A 20,075-nucleotide genomic window follows, 5' to 3' on the forward strand; every position below is an offset into this window, starting at 1 on the left:
ATGAGTCACAGGGTTTTTATCTATGTTTCCATACAACAGTAGTGAAGAAAGAAAAAAAAAAATCATACTCAAATGAACAAACAAGCTGAACAACTGTTTTGTACAGTCAGAAATTATTCTCCTTTCCTCTGAGCTTTCTTCAAGGATTTTAAGCCTAAACAAAATATATATAGTTCAGTACAGATATATTTCATTCAGATATACTGACACACTATTTATATGTATTTTACATGCTCCAGTGGACATCATAACATACATAGTACATACTGAAACTAAGGTTGACAATATATCCCCTTTTGGGGTTAAACGTCTACTTCAGTATTATGAATTTGGGGGATAATGTCATTCAACCGTGGCAGAACCAAAGCAGTCTCCCAGCCACAGCTGAGTTTGCCCTAACAAATTAAAATTAAACTAGTGTTTCCCCTCAGATGGGATTTCATTTCTGCTACATTTCTTGTTTTGCCACAAGTAAATCTTGGTGATACAGGGAACGATCCAATTTTTTTAGGCTCGCTACCAACTTTGACAGAAAACAAAGATAAATCAACAACAGTATTAGTATGTCTAAGGTCAAGGAAAGAAAACAGGCCAATAAAGTTTGCTAGCAAAACACTTCCAACACCCTCAGGTGTGAGGCTATTCCCTAAACTTTTCATACTTAAGGAAACAGCTCTTGGCTCAGTACTACTGGTTTACTGATAAAATTTCCACAAATCCGTTCATTTTGGAAATCGCTTGGTAAGTTGTACAGGCTGCCACCCAATAAGCATAACTGCATTACAGTAGTAATTCAGCCCTCAGCAAAACAATTTTCATTTTTATGTGTCAGAATGTTGTGGGGGTTTTTTTGTTTGTTTGTTTTTTTGTTTGTTTGTTTTTTTTGGTTTTTTTTTTTTTTTTATATATATATATAGATGTGACATACCAATAAAAACAAAGTTTTCCTCATTTTGGAATAAAGCTTACTGCAAGCAAGTCAAATTGGACTAGCACATCCCTACCTGGCTTTCTGAAGCACATCACAATGCACACAAAACCAAATGGAAATAACAAAATATCAAACAGCAAGAGCTGATGATGAACGAGAGTAGAGTGGCAGCAAATTCAGAACAAATTCACAAGAGCCAGTTCTGCACCACCTAGTTTTCTATTGCACTTACCCGTAGGAAGCTGTCCAAGGAACCATTTTCCATATATTCAGTAACAATCATAACTGGCTTACCTGCAAGTAGATTACACGGGTCAGACATTTAAAATGAATACATAATGATCAGTAAAAACAAACATTTCAGAAACGTGCCCAAATCTTCTAAATGTCAAGGATAATTTTACATTTAGAAAGAAAGCAAAAGATGCATGGGTGACATCAGCTCTGTCCACAACATAATTGAGATTCCACTGGCATCAACAGAAATACAGTCACTTCAGCATAAACTGACAGGATTTTTAGCAGCTCAAGTCCCAAGAAACAAAGTGAAATATCCTGCATTTTCAGTATATGGTGTCTTATCCATCACCATTGCACATAATCCTTCAAATAACTGTTGAATTTATGCAATGAAGTTGGCATATTCTGCCATGCCTTTGCCCCCAGGTTCCCTCTGGAAGGGAACTGGGCACTTGCCGCGGAGGGAGCTGCAGTTTCTCTCAAGGTGCCCACAACGGAGGTGTAAGGACTGCAGAGAAGTTCTCTACCGCATGGGCACAATCGATACATTCCTCAGATACTACGGTAAGGGACAGATTAAATAGCATATGTGGAGGCAACAGTAAAATCCCCTCTCCCTCAGGAGAGCGTTTACAACCATGGAATCACAGAACCGCTTTGGCTGGAAGAGACCTCTGGGACCATCGAGTCCAACCTTTGCCCTAACACCCCCATGTCAGCGAGACTATGGCGCTCGGTGCCACGTCCAGTCTTTTCTTAAACACCTCCAGGGATGGTGACTCCACCACCTCCCTGGGCAGCCCATCCCAATGGCTAACGACCCTTTCTGGGAAGAAATGCAGTTTCAGACTATGCCCTCTTGTCCTGTCACTGGTTCCCTGGGAGAAGAGGCTGACCCCCACCTGGCTACAACCTCCTTTCAGGTCGCTGTAGAGAGCCATCAGATCTCCCCTCAGCCTCCTCTTCTCCAGGCTAGACTGCACTCACAATGCATTTATACTACTGAGCTTCAGTATTTTCCTAGCATGAGCTGAGGAAAATATTGGGGCGGGGATTGAGATGGAAAGGAAAGCGCAGAATAAAAGTAACACAGGGCAGTGGAAAGAAAAGCAGAGTTGGAAGACGGCTATCTTCCATGGCTGGGGGTTAGCCCTCTTTCCAGACACTCTTGCCTTCCTCTGCGGCGGGATCCCTGACACCACCAACCTCCCCTCCCGCCAAGCACCACGGAGCTGGGGGCTGAACACGCTGCATCCGCGGGGCAGCGACAAGTTCTAAAGAAACAGCTCTGTATCCTTGAAAAGCCTCTAGTATCTTTCAAAACTTGTCCACGCCGGTTCAGATCAGTTTTTGAAACTGTACTTTCTACCCTAGGGTATTTTGTAACATAATCAAGATTTTATATGCAACTCTGACATGCTGGAGAGAAATGAATGCAAAAATTAATGTGATTACGGTGAATTTTCCAGACAAAGGTCATTGCCCTGCTAATATTTTACCATCATATGGCTTTTATTATTTCATAATATTTTCTAAAGCTTTGTTTATTTTCTCTTTGTGGTAGAGAGAAAGGTGGGTAAGAGCATGAAGTTATTTAAGGAGATGAATTATTATTTCACATATAATACAGGAAGGCATCTAACCATGAAAGCATGACGAAGGTCTGCGTATTGTCTAGCAGGCACAGTGACATTTTAGCTTTTAAAACTGAATGGCATGAGGCTTGAAAGAGGTATGCAATATAATGAAAATAAAACCATTTAAAAAAGCAAAGTAAATGGTAACAACTCCTTTTTTGTTTGTTTTTCAGAAAATGCAACTTCTACCAAATAGAAATTCTTAAAAGAGAAATATTAATTTCAAAGAATGAGTTTAATTTAATGAGAAGAAAAATCCTTTGTCCTCTTTGCATGGATTAATGGGTTAAAAGATCTTCTTTCTGCTGTGCAAATGATGTGTTATACTGTGGGAGTCACAGTAATGGGTAATCGACTCTGTCATCCATTAACCAGTAGGAACAAACTCTTTCTCCAAAACATTAATCTTGAATTATATAGGATATGGTACAGATAAAAGACCTAACAATGTAAAATCTCAAAAAAAGAAAAAAAAAATCTGTTGCTTGCTTACTCTTGTTAGCAAGAAACATGCAGTGCAAGGAAAAGTACCTAACTCACCCTGTGTGCGCAACATTAACCCAAAGGCATTTCTGGTAACGCACAGAAAACGCTCCTGGATCTTTCAAGTAAAGGGCAGCACACCGTTGGGGCTATCCAAAACTTTCTATAATAAATCCATGTACTTTGAAACCAGGGGACAGTTGCCTGGTTTCTGTATAAAGTCAACTTTATGACACATCAGAAGACTGAAATTAGAGTAAGAAGATATGTCTTTCAAATTATTAAGAGAGCATCTTCCTGCCTTGCTCATCCATACACAGAAAGCCCCAAGTGCAGGGTTTCACTCTCATTCAGTTGGAAATGTGTCTGTAATAAGAAGCATATGCGCTGAAGCAACACTGTGCACTTTTAAAAGAACATTCTGCATTCATTTATCAAAGCCCAGCCATTTACACATGATAACAACTTGTGTCAACAGTGTTGCCGAAATTTATTATACTAACAGGCTACAAATTGCTGTAAATTATTAGTAAACTAAGCAGAACATGCGTGCTGGTTATTAAGGCTGCTGCCTACAGCATGCCCAGGAGACCGGCGCAGCGGCAGGAAAACGCAGAACAGAAATCAATGTGAAGCAGGGGAACAACTCTGCATTGGAGCAAAGGAGTAAAGTCTGATCTGGTGGGTGCACCTCCTTCATATGGCCCATGGATTGTCCCACCGGCAAACCAGAGCCACCCCAACTTGAGAACTTCTCATACCAAATGGCCATGTTACAGGGATTGGGACAATTGAAGTTATTAGGAGTAGCTTCAGAAGATCTGCTTAGTATGAAAAGCTAGATCATTGCTAAAGGGCTACCTGTCAAAAAGAATTTGGTTAATGAAGAAAAAAGTTGTATCACCTGTTTATCATGCATTACTTCTACTGACAGTGATCCAGCAAATACTCCACAGGCTCTCTACTGACTGTACATAAACTAATGCGTTTGAGTGTGATTTAATAGCTATCATTAAAAAATATGAACACTTGCTAATTTGTTATTACAGTATATTGGTTTGGTTAAATAAAACAAAATCCCACAACCCTCTTGTCCTTCTATCACCCTACGGAATGTTAAAGAAAATAAATTAGTATCTTTACTTGCATTTATGCCATATAATTTTACCCAGTTAAACGGATACAAGTAGTTCCAGAGCAGTTTTCGCAGCTCCTGTATTCAAGCTGTCTGGAGGAGAGCTGCTGTATCCCTGAGGCTTTTATTGACTTCAGCTGGGAATATTCAGAGCTTGCTCTCTCATACTTAAATGTGACAGGCAGCTGGCACTCCCAGGACCCCCCCCCAACAGATAGCAGCCTGCTGTGAATGCAGCAAACTTACTAACCGTCACTTGTACAGAATACAGAAAGAATTAGTAATGCACATTCAAAAGCAATGCACAAATTCCTGCATGCGCAGCAATTAAATGATTTTCTCAAGTGCCACAGGAATACAAAATGCAACAAAATAGATTTTAGCTCAGCTGCGTACAGACTGACGATGGCATTTCAAGTAATTTTGGGGACTGCAAATCTTATTCTGACTGTACAAAGTGTGTGTCATTAAAAGGCAGGAGGTAACTTGGATTTACACAGGCAGACCTGCCAGTCCTTTCCTAATGGGACTGTGAGACCTAAGCTGAAGAATAACTTCTTTGTTATTTAAATCAGCAAAAAAGACTTTCATGAATCATACCTAGAGAAAGTATTATTATTGCAATTATGTCTCTTCATAACATATAGCGTTTTACATACCTTTCACTAGTTACTTTTAGACACATTCTCACGGTTATTTTATTTCATGTAATTTGTTGCAGTAAGCTATGAAATTCTTTCACATCTGTGTGTTTGTGAAACCTTGAATTATGCAATTTTAAAAAAAGATTCCTTAAAACCAATAAAATCATCTACTTAACAACAAAGGATTTGGTATACTTCTACCAAGTTAAACTGGGAATGTCCTCAGCCCATTCCAAGCCACTCACTGAAATGGCAAGGAGCTACTTTGCCAGCAGAGCCCTCTAGGATGAACTAGGAAACATCCTACTGATTTTTTCTACTCCCCTGAAAAATCTCAGAGCATTCCTGAATTTTTTTTTTTTAAGAATACCTCATATAAAATCTTCTCGATCTCCCACCTAATAAGCACTGCAGGTAGATACATTGATCATTAAATTTATCATCTTATGCTGCAATGGAAATTTAGGAAGTGTAGGTGAAGTCTCTGACTTCATGTCTTGCAGAACAAGCCAGTTTTGGTACTTCATGCAACCTCTCTCTTCTTCTACCAGCTATTTCTGCCTTTCTACCTCAAGGTAGAGGACAATCAGCAGCACAAGAAAGGAGAAACAGAACTTGCCTAAATGAGGCAGCATCACCAGCACCAAACCCCACTAGCTGCTCCTAAGGAGAAGTGTATGCAGGATCTGGGTGGCTTTGAGAAGGCTACGATGGCTGCCATGGGAAAACTGGGCAAGAGCTCTAAGACCGACATTACGGTTCCCAAACCTGTTATAACTTGCTGTTATCTTAACGAAAGTGGAGCTGGAGAGGGTTCTTCAAATAGGTTACTTTTCCAGGAAGGTACCGTATGTGGATGGAGGTTTCAATTACTAGTTTGTCTCAAAAAAGAGAAGGTGATTTTTTTATCGTAAATATAGACAAAAATACGCTTTAATAAAAAAAAAAACCCTAAACCCATAACAAAAATATCCAAAGGTAGATTTAAAGAATGTCTATGAGCAAAAATACATATATTATCAAAGAAATAAAACCAATTTTACTACTGACAGCATAAAGCCTCAAGATTTTTTTTGAGATTTTTACTGAGAAGTATAAATTCTGGAGGATCAGAATCTTTAAAATACCTCATACTGGCACATACTGAATATCACACGGAGTATTGTCCCTGCATGAAAACCACGTAGGAAAAAGTTTGGACTTATTTATTAATTTACTAGTATCAGTGGCTGTAGCCAGTAGGCTGTTCATTCATTTGTGCTAATGACAAAACCTAATGATTTAGTTGAAAGCCCAACATACCGTTCAGTGCAATTAGGAAACCTTAGGACATCAGACTCCGTGACTCCTAACAGATTATCAGCAAGTGCCTCTTGGCCGCTTTGTAGCAATTTGTAGCTCTGGAGTTTATTAAACCTGCCAGTTTATTACTGAGCTGCAGTGTTCTCCCAAAACGCTTCTTTTCCTTCACGTTCTCTGTACTTTTTTTTTCAAGTAGACTACTTTTATCCCCCAGTTTTTCCCAGCTCACCAACCCCGGGTACTGTTGTCGGCAGTTTGAGAGCAGCAAGACACTGAAGGTCCCGCAGCTGCACTGCAGGCAATTGCCTCCGACACCTTTCTTCACTGGATCCATCAGCGTGGGTTTCACTCGTGCTTTTCATGCCGGTAATTATTTTTCCCACTTTTGAGGAAATACAATATAAATTGCAAAAGCCAAGCTATGTGTTTCTACTGTTACCTCTTTTGAAGGATACATATGGACAGGATTATAACATAAAACATTTCTGGAAGGGTTTGCAGAGCATAAACACGAGTGATTCAGTTTTTAATTTGCTTTTGCTCTTCCTTGAAAGATCAGGGAAGCACAGAATAATTTTGGTTGGAAGGTACCTCCAGTGACATTTCTCATGCAAAACAGATGCCCCCATCACATCTTACTTTTAGTGACGACTCCCTCTAACCGAATGATATTAGGGTGGTCAAACTGCCCCATGATGCTTGCTTCTCCCAGGAAGTCCCTTCTCTGTTTTTCTGTGTAGCCAACTTTCAGGGTTTTGATAGCCACCGAAATTTCCTTTTTAGAAGGCAGCTTTAGTCGTCCACTGCACACTTCTCCAAATTCCCCTAAAAAAGTGGAAAAATGACAAAAGATGAGATGTAGTTATTTCATGGGGATTTAAGACAGAAGACTTAGCGTTCAGCAAAAGTCCCTGAAGAGTGATCTTTGCTGGTGGGCCACAGACCAGAGCTCCAAAGGAGGCCTTCGGACAACTACTTAACATTTCCATGCTTGGGTTCTCCAGCTGTCAAAGTGGACAATGTCACTTACTTACACTGCATATCCAGACGACTGCAGAGCAGAGGAATGCATAAATGTGACCCGAAAATTCTCTTTTTGTTTCAGTTCATGCACTTTGAGACAATAGTAGAAAGGCTAACTGATTAACGCAGAAGTATCAGAATAGTCATGCACCCTTGTGCACATTATACTCTTTATTTCTACCAGAGACAGTACAGTTCCCAACTATTTTACTTATTTCAATTAAAGCAGCATGATAATTCACAACAAAATAATTTATCTGCACAGTTGCAAAGAAAAAAAGAAATCCATACAGATTATCTTTGTTCTATCATTATTCAGATGGATCTAATCATGCAAATACATACTGTCACTACGGGACTATAGGACCTGATAGTTCACCACAAATATTGTGCCCACTGTATATCGTGTGAGATCCCTAAACAGAAAATCGCAGCTATCACTGCATGTTTACTTTTATACAACATGGTTTATCCTTTGCTACGTAACATCCAAGAAGAGTGCACAGGGAAAATTATCTTAGCATTCAAACGAGCAAGTATTAAATATGTTGACAAATTGCTGGAAGAAAACATCTCACTTGAAAAATTTCTGTACTTAACTAATGATTACATAAAGCATATAAGAAAGTTTCCGTGTCTTAAAAAACATTTGAGCAGCAACTGACTTTTGATTCCCAATTATCCAAACTCTCATCTTAGATTTCATATGCTATAATAAACTGCACATACAATATCCCAGTTAAAATTACAGTAGCAACTTTCTGTCTCCTTGTTTTAGTGACAAAATAATTGAAATAATGAAAAATACAATCAAAACAGAGAATGGATAAAATAGACAAGAAATATGATGGCAAGAATTGCCCTACATTATTATTTATATTTGAAGACAAGGAAAACACTTCACTTCACAGAAAAGTGTTGGCTTTTTTTTTTTCTTTCAAGAAACTAGAGGGTGTTGCTGGAGGGTTTTAATACTCATTTTCCAACAATACATGCCTATTCAGGTTCTTTTGTCAACATACATGAAATCTAAATATAAACAGCCCCTCATATGCCGTATTTTGTCAAGTGGCCTTGTACAGAAAGTTTGACTTGGAAACAAACCAACCCTGTAAATCTAAATCTAGCTGGCATCATTTTTATGCAAAATGGGAATTTTCTTTTTGTTTGTGAGTGAAACATCATGGAAAGAGGGATTATACTGCTTACATATAAGCTTTTCCCAACCTAATGTGTCACAATCCTAAATGCAATAGCATTACTATGCCTCTACAGTGCAAAGGCTCTCAGAGCTCATTTGCCCACAATGATTCTTGATCTCTGCAGTTGATTGTTTACATTAAGCAACATCCGTGAAAACTAAAAATGACCAAACCACACAGAATGAAAGTAATTTTTTTTATAGGCAAATTTAAATCATGTTGCTCTTCATAGATTTAATGCTCAAAAATATGTGATGGATTGACAGCCCTTCACCATTGACCTCAGACCTGATACCACATGGGATACATTTTAGATGTTCCATTCAGCCCATTTACCTGCAAACTGGAATTATTCCTTCATCAGTTTGCAACCATTACGGCTGGCATTAGCACCCATGTCCCATTTGAGGCACTGCAACTCAGGAATGATAAAGGGAATAATAACAATGACCAGAATCTTAAAAGTCAGGGCTGTGTGTTCATGTTCAAAGCTCAAGGAATTGGTATTATTTACACACAACAAGGAATGAGAGGAGAGAGACATGACAACAGTTTTGGCTTTTCAGAATTATGGTTATAAATAAGACGGACATCAATTCCTTTTTCTAAACACAAGAGGCAAACCAAGTTGCAAATTACAATAAAGGTCAGTTAGATCAGGAAAAAAATTCTAACAGTAAGGACACTTGGACAGTACAAAAGATTTTTTAGGGAGGCTATAAGCTCTTTTATCTTGGAGATTTTAAAGAATAAGCATCTGTCAAGAATGGTACCTAACAAGCTCTGTTTTGGGAAGGCTCTGGACTTGATGACCTCTTGAGGTCACTTTTCAGCTTTGTTTTCCAAAGTTACTTTGTTAGACAGCCAATTTAACCAAAAAAACTGAACAAATATGTCATAGGTCAATGACCCTTCTCTGTTGCCAACCCAGGTTAGTTCTGAGTCAACAACACAGAAGTGAATGTCACCATATCTTATCACCAGCTGCTGAGCTGCTTCATCCTCTAGGCATGGTACTGTGCTATTAATGTAATAACCAAAAAAATTAAAATTGGGGCATATCTTTACATATATACTAAAATGACACTTACATTACATCCGTTGTTTCTAACATTATTTATATTTCAGACTGCAAAGACAGGCAGCAGCTCAGAAAATGACTTGTAAAAGCTATTATTAGTAACTAATGGATGTTGAGTTCTGTTCAGACTTCTTAATTTAAAATATTCAACCTGTGTAAGCCAAAATGACTAGTATACTTTACCAAGAGCACACACTGCTTCAGTTCAAATATTAACCCCAGCTCAGTACTGTCAGAGCACCACAAAGAAGAAGACCAAAGCACATCTTGAAAATGGAAGGAAGGGAAAAAAGTGCTTGAAATAAATCTTGTAACATCTAGCTTCGTATACCCTTTTCTATATATTTTAATGGTCCAAAAAGCTATAACAAGCTAACCTCTTGAAACTATTGTTCAGCTACTGTCAAAGGAGACTATAGCTATGATTTTGGCAAGCGGTCCAGCAATCAGTCCTTCATTTCTGACGGGAATCGTCTATCTCGTATTTGTTTGACTTTTGGGAAGGAAAAGGTTACAGCTAAAGTCTATCAATACAGTCCTATTTAGCCATGACTCCACAATTTAGAACACCCATAGTGACATGCAATTACACTACATCTTTTTCCTGCAAATCATTATTATATGGTCCCAGTAAGAAATGGACTGGATCTCATCAGATATTATTTAGGAGGAATAAGGACTCATGTTCAAGTTGGAAGGTGGAAAACCTGGCACTGATTTTAAAAGATGGGGTTGATGGCTTTTCATGTAAAGCCTTTCTGAAGTGTTTATTTTTAATTATGCTACACACATAAACATTGTATAACTTGCCCTGCAGACTGATACGTCTATTTACATGTGGAAAGCAAATAGATATTATTAGGAGGGCTGTTCATGATATAAAGATCACTCTTCAAGAGATCTTAATTTATTTTAAAATAGGCTACTTAGTGCATCAGTGAATGGCATTTACTGTGCATTTAGACCCAGGGGACAAGCAAAAGGTGCCTCTGTGAAATGAGCTACTCCCTTTACTTTGCTGTGTTTTAAATCACGATTGTACCGCTGTGCACAGAACTCCCTCTGAGCTGTACAGGCACCTAAGCTGAATGTTTCATAAACCTTGTGATCCTCAGTAACGCTCTACAGGTTCTCACTGAGACACTGCAAACCTTCACGGTAAGTTCATGGACAGGCAGTCCCTACATTTTAGAAATACTACGATCACCAAGATGTTATGTTACAAGTATGTTTGAACTTTGAAAGAAAAGCAAAATGCTTGCTTTCATGTTCAGCAAAGCACATGCTTAAATCTATCCCAAATCAAGAAAGTATTTTCTGTAGTATTCTCCTGCTATGCAATCAGATTTAAACTTCTTAAGTGGTTTGTTGAACTGGATCCATAAAAACAAGTGAGTTGTTTTAAAAGAAAGAATTACTGTAAAGAAAAATCTCAAAAAATGGCTCCTGACCTCAATTTTCTTATGCTTAGCCTCCCACTAAAATCCCTTGTGTTTTTCTTGAGGTTCTTTTGGACAAGAGTATTTCCTTATTGCATTTGGGTATGTTTTCAAAGCTATGTAAGCTGCCCTCTATTCTCAGAGACTTCGGGCTAAAGCTGTGAAAAACTACTTGGAAAAGTACCTCAGAAAATCAGGATTACTTGCCTGACTTGAAGGTCTCATTACTTACGTCACACATCAGTGCAGTTAAATGAATCCCCTCTTCTCAAATCACTGTCTTTTTATAATTTCATTCACACTTGCATTTGTAAAGGAGAAGGGCAGGGAAAGACCAAGTCATTCACTCAAATAGGTCATTGGCTCAAGTGAGAGAGAAGAAATGCCCTTCTGCTTTTGGGGAGGAAAGGAGCGTTCCTGCAGAAGCAGCCTCAGAGGCACTCACTCCGAGGCTACCATGTGCTGAACATGACAGCAGTGTAAAGTGATGCTACGAATGCATTTTGGAAGCTCCCGGTACCCTATAGCCTGATTTTCCTCTGTTCTTCCCCGCCTTGCTTTTCCCTTGGCACCTCTGGCAACTGCTGACAGGAAATGCTAACTGTAATTCCGTGTGTTTTAGGCTACATGAATCTGAGTCACGGTCTCCAACAAATCGTTTTATCATATCTTGCGTTCAAGCCTTAGTGTAGCGGACCTGCAGGAACCTACTGTCACTTTCACCGAAGTGGAGCAAAGGGACTTACTTTTAAACCACCTGACTCTTTGAAGACATATCCCTTTTTTTGAAGCCTCTCAGAAAACTCTTCCTCCATTTTGAGAGGCCATATCTGGCAAATTTTGGTTCACCTCTCATTCTCATGTGCATTCTGAGTAAAAACAGGTCAGAACGATGAGCTATAAAATATGACGTATCATTGATTCTCATTAATTTGTTTTCTAGATTCACATACTGCATACAGCCCAAGTTTAGAAAGCTTACATTTGTGAACGAAGGCTCCTGAAAGTCTTATAAGGAACAACCTGCTCTTGAACTTAGCTTTTCAGCAACCCCTTTCTCTATCCCCATATTAATTCTCTATTATGTGCAGTAAGTACAGCTTTGCTGCCTTGACTGAAGATGATGGAGAACAGTGCACTCTTGTGGGGCAAAATTAAAATCAGCAAGGAATAAAAATTCTACCTTTGCAGAAAATAACCTAACTTCATATAAGCGGTTGAGCAGCTGTAGTAAGAGAGGATGAATACTGTTTCTTTTTACTGGGTGACTCAGCAGATGCACTGAGTACAGTAGCTTGGTTCTACATTTTTTTCCAACTGAAAACCTTTTGCTGTGCCCTAGAAGTCCGTCTCTCTCATATTTCATGATTTTAATTCAAAGAGTAAGTTTAGAGAGGAGCAAAAAATCAATAATAAAAGAACCAGTAATTTTCAATTAATTAAAAATCAATAGTACTTCTCATAAATGCTTTAATTTAGCAGGAAAGCTAATACTTCATGATCTTCTGACTCGACGACACAATCTGCTGCTTCACTTCAAGCAGCAAGTACACAACCTATCAGGAACTACGTGCGGCATTGCAACACCGACAACTCAGTGTGACGAGACTTTCTGTAATCTGGCTCCTCTGCTACAAAATCTGCTCATTTTGACAGTTTGTTTTCTGTAAACCCAAAAATCTATGGCGTCTGTATGGCTCAGACAATCAGTTATCAGACAGACAACGCTTTTCTCCTAAATCGATAATTCAAATCCAAAGCAGTGACCGAAATCAATCTAATGACCAAAGGTCATTGCAGTCTGACAGATGCGTGGTGACTGGTATGAAATGAGTTTGTAGTTTCACTCAAGGCATAATAGTCAACAGTCCTTTTAAGGGAAAAAAAGAAAACATCTTCACAGTTGATACCATTTTCTGTGCAGACAGATTTTAAAGAGAAACATAGAAGTGAGGCTGATCTCTCTTTTCACTCCCAACAGTGCTGTGTCCAAGTGTGGGCTGACGAGTGTCCTTGGAAAAGGACTGCTTTCTTTGGGGACAAAAATAGAACTCCGTGCCCTTAACTTTTCATACTCATCGAAGTCAGCTGTAAATATGACCCACTAATTTGAAGACTTTAGAACATTTTCATTCCAGTCACAAGTATAAACCCAAAGATGTAAAACAGTATATACAGCAAAAAGCTATCTTTCATTCAATATATCTGGTGGTAATTACCTGCTCCAACTACTTTATCAATGGATATATTAGAAGCATCTAGTTCCTTGGCAAATTCATGCACAGCTTGGTTGGGATCCTCATATGTATGCGGATCTACGTAAGTTCTCAGGCCTGGGAGTTTTACTGCATAAAAACAAATTCAGAGAGAAAATGTTACTTAGACTTAATTAATCCTTCTAAAGAAAGCTCATGAGACAATAGCAATCAAATCAATACAAGAAGATGACATACTGCTTCTTCAAATCAAACTGCTTTTGACAGGTGTTCAGGAATCTTAATATAGAGTGAAACCAGAGACATTAATGTAGTTCTTGCACTGAAGTCTGAAAAGTGATTTAAAATATATCTGCACTTGCCATATTTAATTGCTTTTCAAATATTAAAACACTACCTACCCCTCCCAGCTTGCTACGTTTAGATGCTGCCTTATACTGTCCCTTTCAAGGTAACAACATAGAGGCAAGAAACAAAACGTGTGATGCTACAGTCAACCTGAAAAGTTCTGGGGAATATATTAAGGAGAGTAGATTAATTCAAACTTTTTCTTTCCAAGTGCTCCAACAAGATGCATAAGAAAAGAAAATCATACATGAAGAAATGTACTGCTGTTTCAATCCCTCTGCTAGTACATACAAGGATGGCAGCCAGTTGTTCGTACTACTAAAGTCTGGTTCTAGTGCTCAGTTACCCTCACATCCAAGTTATTATTTTGTCCCCCTCTACAGTTTCCTAGCCAGGGATTGTTCTGTTTGCCTGGGGTAAGCGCTAGTTCAAATGACTGAATGATTTTAAGGGCAGTTTCAAGCTTTCCATATCTCTTATTCCACCAGGACTGGAGAGGGGGGAGGAAAATATTATCATTCCTAGCCTTTCTCTCCAGCAAAGCATAGCCTAATTTCCCTTCCCTGGCTCAAAGTCCTGCTTCTGTTCGTACCCAGTACCTTCTGTGCCTGCCTCTGTATTTGTTTCAGAACACAAAGATGTTCTGTTAACAAAAAGTGAAATAACCGTTACATCCAGCTTGAAGTTTTCTGCTTCTGACACAAAACCTGCATTCCTGGACATGTATTCTAGCTTTTCCTAACTGTACCAGTTGGTCTTGTAAAAGATATTAACTCCTCCTACAAACACCGCCTTAACCAGCTCAGGAATATCCTTTCCAGCTTGGCATTATTATACTGCACCAATTTGTTGACTGCTAGAATAGTTAAACCTTTTTTTGCTGGGGTTACACAGATGGGAAAAAATACCTTTGGACCATTAGTTAGAGCACACCATTGTTCTGTCAAAGAATCCCAAGTGTACGTAAAAAAATAATCAATTTTATGGAGATTTATTGGCCTCAGAATTGACAAAGAAATGATAAAACTGAGTTCCCAAGCTAATTGCCTCGAAAACAATGCAAACTAAGAGCCGTGCTCTTAACACAAGGGCTGCGTGTGCGCGGCATTAAATGCCGACTGTGTTTCCTTCAAGAGCCTGATGATTACAGAATTACTTGCAAGTAAAACAAAAAGTAATTGGCTGTATATTGCTGTTGGTTAAAAATCTTGTAAATGCTCCTTTCCGCCCATGCTGAATGTACATTACAGGCTCCCTCATAGCCCCAATAAAAATAACAATTAAAAGCTTCTGCACTGTGGGGTTTTTGGCTGCAGATTTTTAATGCTGACCCCAGAGGTTCCCAAGATCAGGTGATGGTGACTGCAAGGAGAATAATCCCTTCACACCAATAATTAAGGGCAGCCTGTATAGTAACGGGGCTCTGTCATGAAAAACAGATAATAAACACATGCACATGTGTTAAGCTGTACTACTTTACAGCTCATTCCGTGCAAACATAATAATTTACATTTTTATTTTAACTGCATGAATTGCCCTAAAGGTAGCAAAAAAATAAAAAGGGCTTACCCAAAGAAGGCAAAAGGAGAGGATCTGAGGAGGTGAAACATTTTTTGCTCCTTTGAAGTAATATTATAAGATTTGTAATAAGGCTGCAGGGAATAGTTCATGGCTAGAATCTTTTTTAAACTAATTCAGAATAAACTGACTGAAATAAACCAGCTGCTGTATTTAAGATGCTGAAAGTTTACTACAGCCATGGAAGTTACTTTATCCTTTTTTAGTTCATAAGAGAAAGACTGTAATTTAGCAGAATAAGGTTTCAACAGCCACACATGTACATACATACATACAAATCCTAACAGATAAATATCTGCAAAATCAATAAATAATTTTCAAGAATTTCTATCAGAAATACCAGGTCCATGATCACCTCTGCTCTTACTACACAGTGAATCAGCACGGCACTACTCAGAAAACAGTACATAAATATCTAAAGCCAAATTAAAAGCAATTTAATCCACAGGAATTTAACAGCACTGGCATGTTTAAGAATAGTGATTGCAACTTTCCATTGTGTGGGAGTAAGGAGAGCAAATTCTGACCTGTTATTTGTCTGTGACACTTCTTTTACTGGCCGCTTTTATTTTATAACCTCATTAAATTTGGATGATGAAGCATTAATTCTATGGGCCACATGTAACTGTGTAGATTTTTTTTGAGACCAGTTGGTTAGCGGTTGTTGGGCTGCACGAAGCAAACGCCCTGTTACAGCTTTGTATCCCCTGACAGTGCAAGGGAAGGAGCACACGTGTTGTGGATATGCATGCCCGTGGCTCTCTGGAGATAAGGAGGGCCTCCAAACTTAAAATAATATGAACAGTCAGAGAACAGTTACTCCATTGTCACGGGGATTAGGAAGCAGTTCTGATTTCCAACTACTGCAGGTAAATCCCTCATTAAAAAGCTAATTCAATTATATTTGGTGGGGAGGTATCTGATTATGGTACCAACAGCTCTTTTCTTGCAGATGGTACATCTTGCAGATGTTGTGTGCAAAAAACTCACGTACGTTAACCGTACAACATTCTAAGCAATAGAAATACATGGTTCAACATGGTTTACATGGTGTAGCAGGATATTTATCTGAAGCTGAAACAGTTTCAAAGACAAACTACTACTTCATGTTAAAAACATGCTCATTAGACACCAAGTATTCTCTGGGTGAAAAAAGGGATTCCCAGCCTTGGTGTTTCTGAAGGGTGTTATCTTTACCCTGTAAGGATGAAAAAAATCCAAAAAATCCTGGTAAAAACCCAAGAATCCCTCCTCTACTCCTGACTGAGAATGTTAAAACTATAAACACCTTCTCCCCTCAGCTTCTCCTACTACACAACTAATTTATTTCTATTTTAAAGAGGATATAGATGGAGCTTTGACTGGGATCTAGGCTTCACGATCCACAGCTCCTCTGCTGTGGAAAAGTGCTGCAGGGTTATGCACACTGCAGAGAGGATCCAGGCTCAGAGAGGACCTGAAATACTGCAGGACGACATTCCCCTCCAGCCACGGGCCATAGCAAGCTGCTTCCTCCTGGTAGCCAGGACATGTGCCTGGGCTCAGAAAATCAACACTTTTTCCCTCGAGTGTCTCCTGGATAGGATCTTGCTCCACGCTGTTCCTTTCACTGGGCACAGCCAAATGACGCAGACTAGCCATGAATAAAGTCCCATTTAGCCTTATTAAAAATAGGTATACAAACATCAGACATAGATAGGTTTCAGGTTTGGCTTTTAAACACGTTTCAAAAGTAGCCCAGATTCCTCAGGATGAGCAAAATCTCACATCCTTAACTATATACAATTTTTGTGAATCAAAGACAACGTAAGTCAATAGAAAGGCTCTCTTCTTGGTCCTGGATGAGACTCAAAGAAAGCATACACATATTCATTCTTGCAAGTGGGGCATCAGGACTTGAACAAAACATGTTTGTAAACAGAGCTGGATTAAAAATTCCCATTAATTTGTGAGACACTTGTTTATTAGTTAATTCTTAATTTAAGAAACTACTTTAAATCACTTTTCAGCCTACGCTTAGAATAATTCCATACTAAATTATTAGTGGCTTAACTTCATCAAGCAAGCCATTTTCACAGTCCCTTCAGTAGTCATCAAGACAGATTTCATTGATTTTATATCTTGCTTTGGAAAAAAAAAAAAAGTCATTTCTTAGACTTCATACAACTGATAATGAGGCAGTTGAAGTTACACTCTGCATTTCAGTAATGCACAGCAGAATCAATATCATATTGCTAACCACACGCATTGTTTGAACACAGACAGTGATGTTTTGCTCATTACTAACCTGAACACAGATGGAAGAATTTGAAACAAAGAATAATTGTTTGGGGAAAATCTCCTTACCCACAAGAGAAGAGATAATTCTCTTCCCAATTTCACCTAGGTTTAAGTGAGACATGACTTTTTTTTTAAAAAAATTGAAAAATACCAGTTATCTAGGGGATGAATTCAACAGATCTGGAAGCATTAAAAGGCTTCAGTAACTTACAATGACCATTCCCGAAATGTAGTCTTTTCTCGTCAGTGCCATGTTTAGACTTCTTGTATCCACAGAATCTACAAGCAAGAGAGAAAAAAAATTAATATAGAGAATTTTATATGTTAACTGCAGGTGGAAACAGAATAAAATATTTCCCCTCCACAATTAAATGCCTGTTTGAAAGTTTAATGATATTTACATTCTCTGTGCCCTATAGAGGCATGTTATGTTCTCAGGGAATTTGAGGAAATTGGCTAATGAGAGGATTTGTTGATTTTTGACCCCTACAGTTTAATTTTACAATTGCCTAAGAATGTGTTTATAGCATTTTTTAACAACTGCTGCATGATTGGGGCTGCTAATGTTAGCAGGCTCATTACTGAGCACGAAGCAGTATTTGGAGCTCCTGGGCAGCAGACAAAGGAGAAGGTGCAAATCAGCCACGCTACTGCCTGACGACACCCAATTTGCCTCGCTCATCAAGGCCCCTTGGGGAAATGGAAGCGGGAGTAAATGTGCAAACCAGACGATAAACTAACCTCCCAATCAAGACGTACACCACAACTGTCAGGAGAATAATGGCTACTGCTGCTGAAATGGCGATCATTACAACCTGGCTATTCTCACTGGAAATGGAGAACGCTGGAAAGTTAAGACAAAAATATATAAGTAACGCCTCTAACACGTAACATTGATTACATCACAATTGACACTCATATAGGGAACGGACAGATTAAGTCATCACTATACAGCATTTGGTCTCCTGCCAAATATTTAATCTACTAAGTAATTTTTCATCAGACAAATAAATATAAAAGAAGAAAACAAAAGACTCTGGCCATCTTTGACAATTTACCCAAGTTGTTTCTGCTCCTGCTGATTTTTACACTTGCTGATTGTACTAACTGCTGTTAAATTAATACTTAAACATATATGTAAATACAGACATACATACCATGACACACGTACATTTTGTTATGGTCAGTAAGGAATTTTTCCCTGGCAAAAAATCCCAGCCAGTCAATAATCATCACCCTTACTCTCACTTCTGGATGATGGCAAGTGTTTTAATGAATTAGGCTTCCCAGTTAAGCTTGACAGTATCCCTGCGAAGGCTGGGAAAAGCCAGGGTCCACAGAAGCAGACAGAAGGACTATCTATGATTAATCAATGTCTATAGGAAAAAGAAGGGCTATTTTTCTGCCTTATGTCGGATGCTTCCCTGTGGTCCCTAAGCAGGGAGCATTGATGTGCTAGGCTGCTATACAATGACAGGACACCTTTAGATCTTAGGTGTTAGGAATAATCTTCAGCAGACACATACTGAACTTCACTGAGCACAGCAGAATTAGGCTCCTCAGCACCATGCTTCAAGTTAGCTGTCCAAACTGAGCTGAAAGCAAGCACTCCTGGTCCCCACAAATGAGGCAGTTTGTGTACGTGACTGCTTGGAGTCACACCGTTCCCCTTGGGAAGAAGCCTCTGCCTGTTACAGATGTACAATTGCACTCGTGTAGTTAGGATAACTTGGCAATAGGAATAAAGTTACGTGAGTTGTTGTCTATCTGTGTAGCCTGTTGAGATGTGCACCGCTGTACTTTGCAGAGAAAAGTCATTAACCTCTAAACTATGAAACTTGTTATCACTGTAACAGATTTTTTCTCCTTGCTGTACTTGTTTGTCTTATCTTGAGTTCCAGTTTCATCCAGTATGCCAAAGCTGCATGCCACCATCACAGTGATTTGTAACTATTTTTTTAAACAAGAAGCTTGTTTGCTTTTCAGAATAAGACCTGAGGTGGGGGAGGAAGAAAGGATGCAATACATAACAGGTCTCAAAAATACATGGACGCCAAGTGAAAGACCATTTGGCTTGATGCTACTCTTCTTGGCTAAAAATTTGTTGCTTTTAGCACAGCACTTCTTACAGCATGGGATCTCAAGCCTTACCATGAGTACATGAATAAGCCTTATGAGTGTGTATCAGAATTACAGTGCTTAGCTGTGTTATGACTCTGAACAGCAGATACGAGTCTTCTGTGAAAGTCTGACCTTCTAAAAAGCAAACAGTCTTTGGTTATGCATCATCAGTCAGAAAGTAACACTTAAGACCATGAACTCAATTAAGAGTCTTTCTGATATAATAACAGAACCTGCAAAGAATACCTAAAAGGTCATCAGTTAAATAACGTTATTATCTAGGCATTAGAGAAAAGAAAAAAGGAATGTCAGACCAGTAAGCAACTCCCCCAAGGCCATCTAGAAATGTGGTGGCAGAGAGAAGAGGAGACCCAAACAGCCTAACTCCTTGGCCAGCTACCTAACTGAACAACCA

The 20,075-nt window shown here is 38.8% G+C and overlaps 1 protein-coding gene across 1 annotated transcript in view; it reads right to left on the bottom strand.

The window, feature by feature from the left end:
- EPHA3 (EPH receptor A3) overlaps positions 1-20,075 on the bottom strand; it is a 152,204-nt gene that overhangs the window by 27,318 nt on the left and 104,811 nt on the right. Inside the window, exons 6-10 of the mRNA XM_009710208.1 lie at positions 18,281-18,383; positions 17,751-17,818; positions 13,337-13,462; positions 7,012-7,197; positions 1,164-1,225 (exon numbers count right to left, since the gene is read on the bottom strand). Of these exons, the coding sequence (XP_009708510.1) occupies positions 1,164-1,225; positions 7,012-7,197; positions 13,337-13,462; positions 17,751-17,818; positions 18,281-18,383 (545 nt within the window). The remainder of the gene's footprint in view (positions 1-1,163; positions 1,226-7,011; positions 7,198-13,336; positions 13,463-17,750; positions 17,819-18,280; positions 18,384-20,075) is intronic.

This window comes from Cariama cristata, unplaced genomic scaffold (genome assembly GCF_000690535.1).
Source record: "Cariama cristata isolate BGI_N322 unplaced genomic scaffold, ASM69053v1 scaffold3051, whole genome shotgun sequence".
In the NCBI taxonomy this organism is placed as follows: Eukaryota; Metazoa; Chordata; class Aves; order Cariamiformes; family Cariamidae; genus Cariama; species Cariama cristata.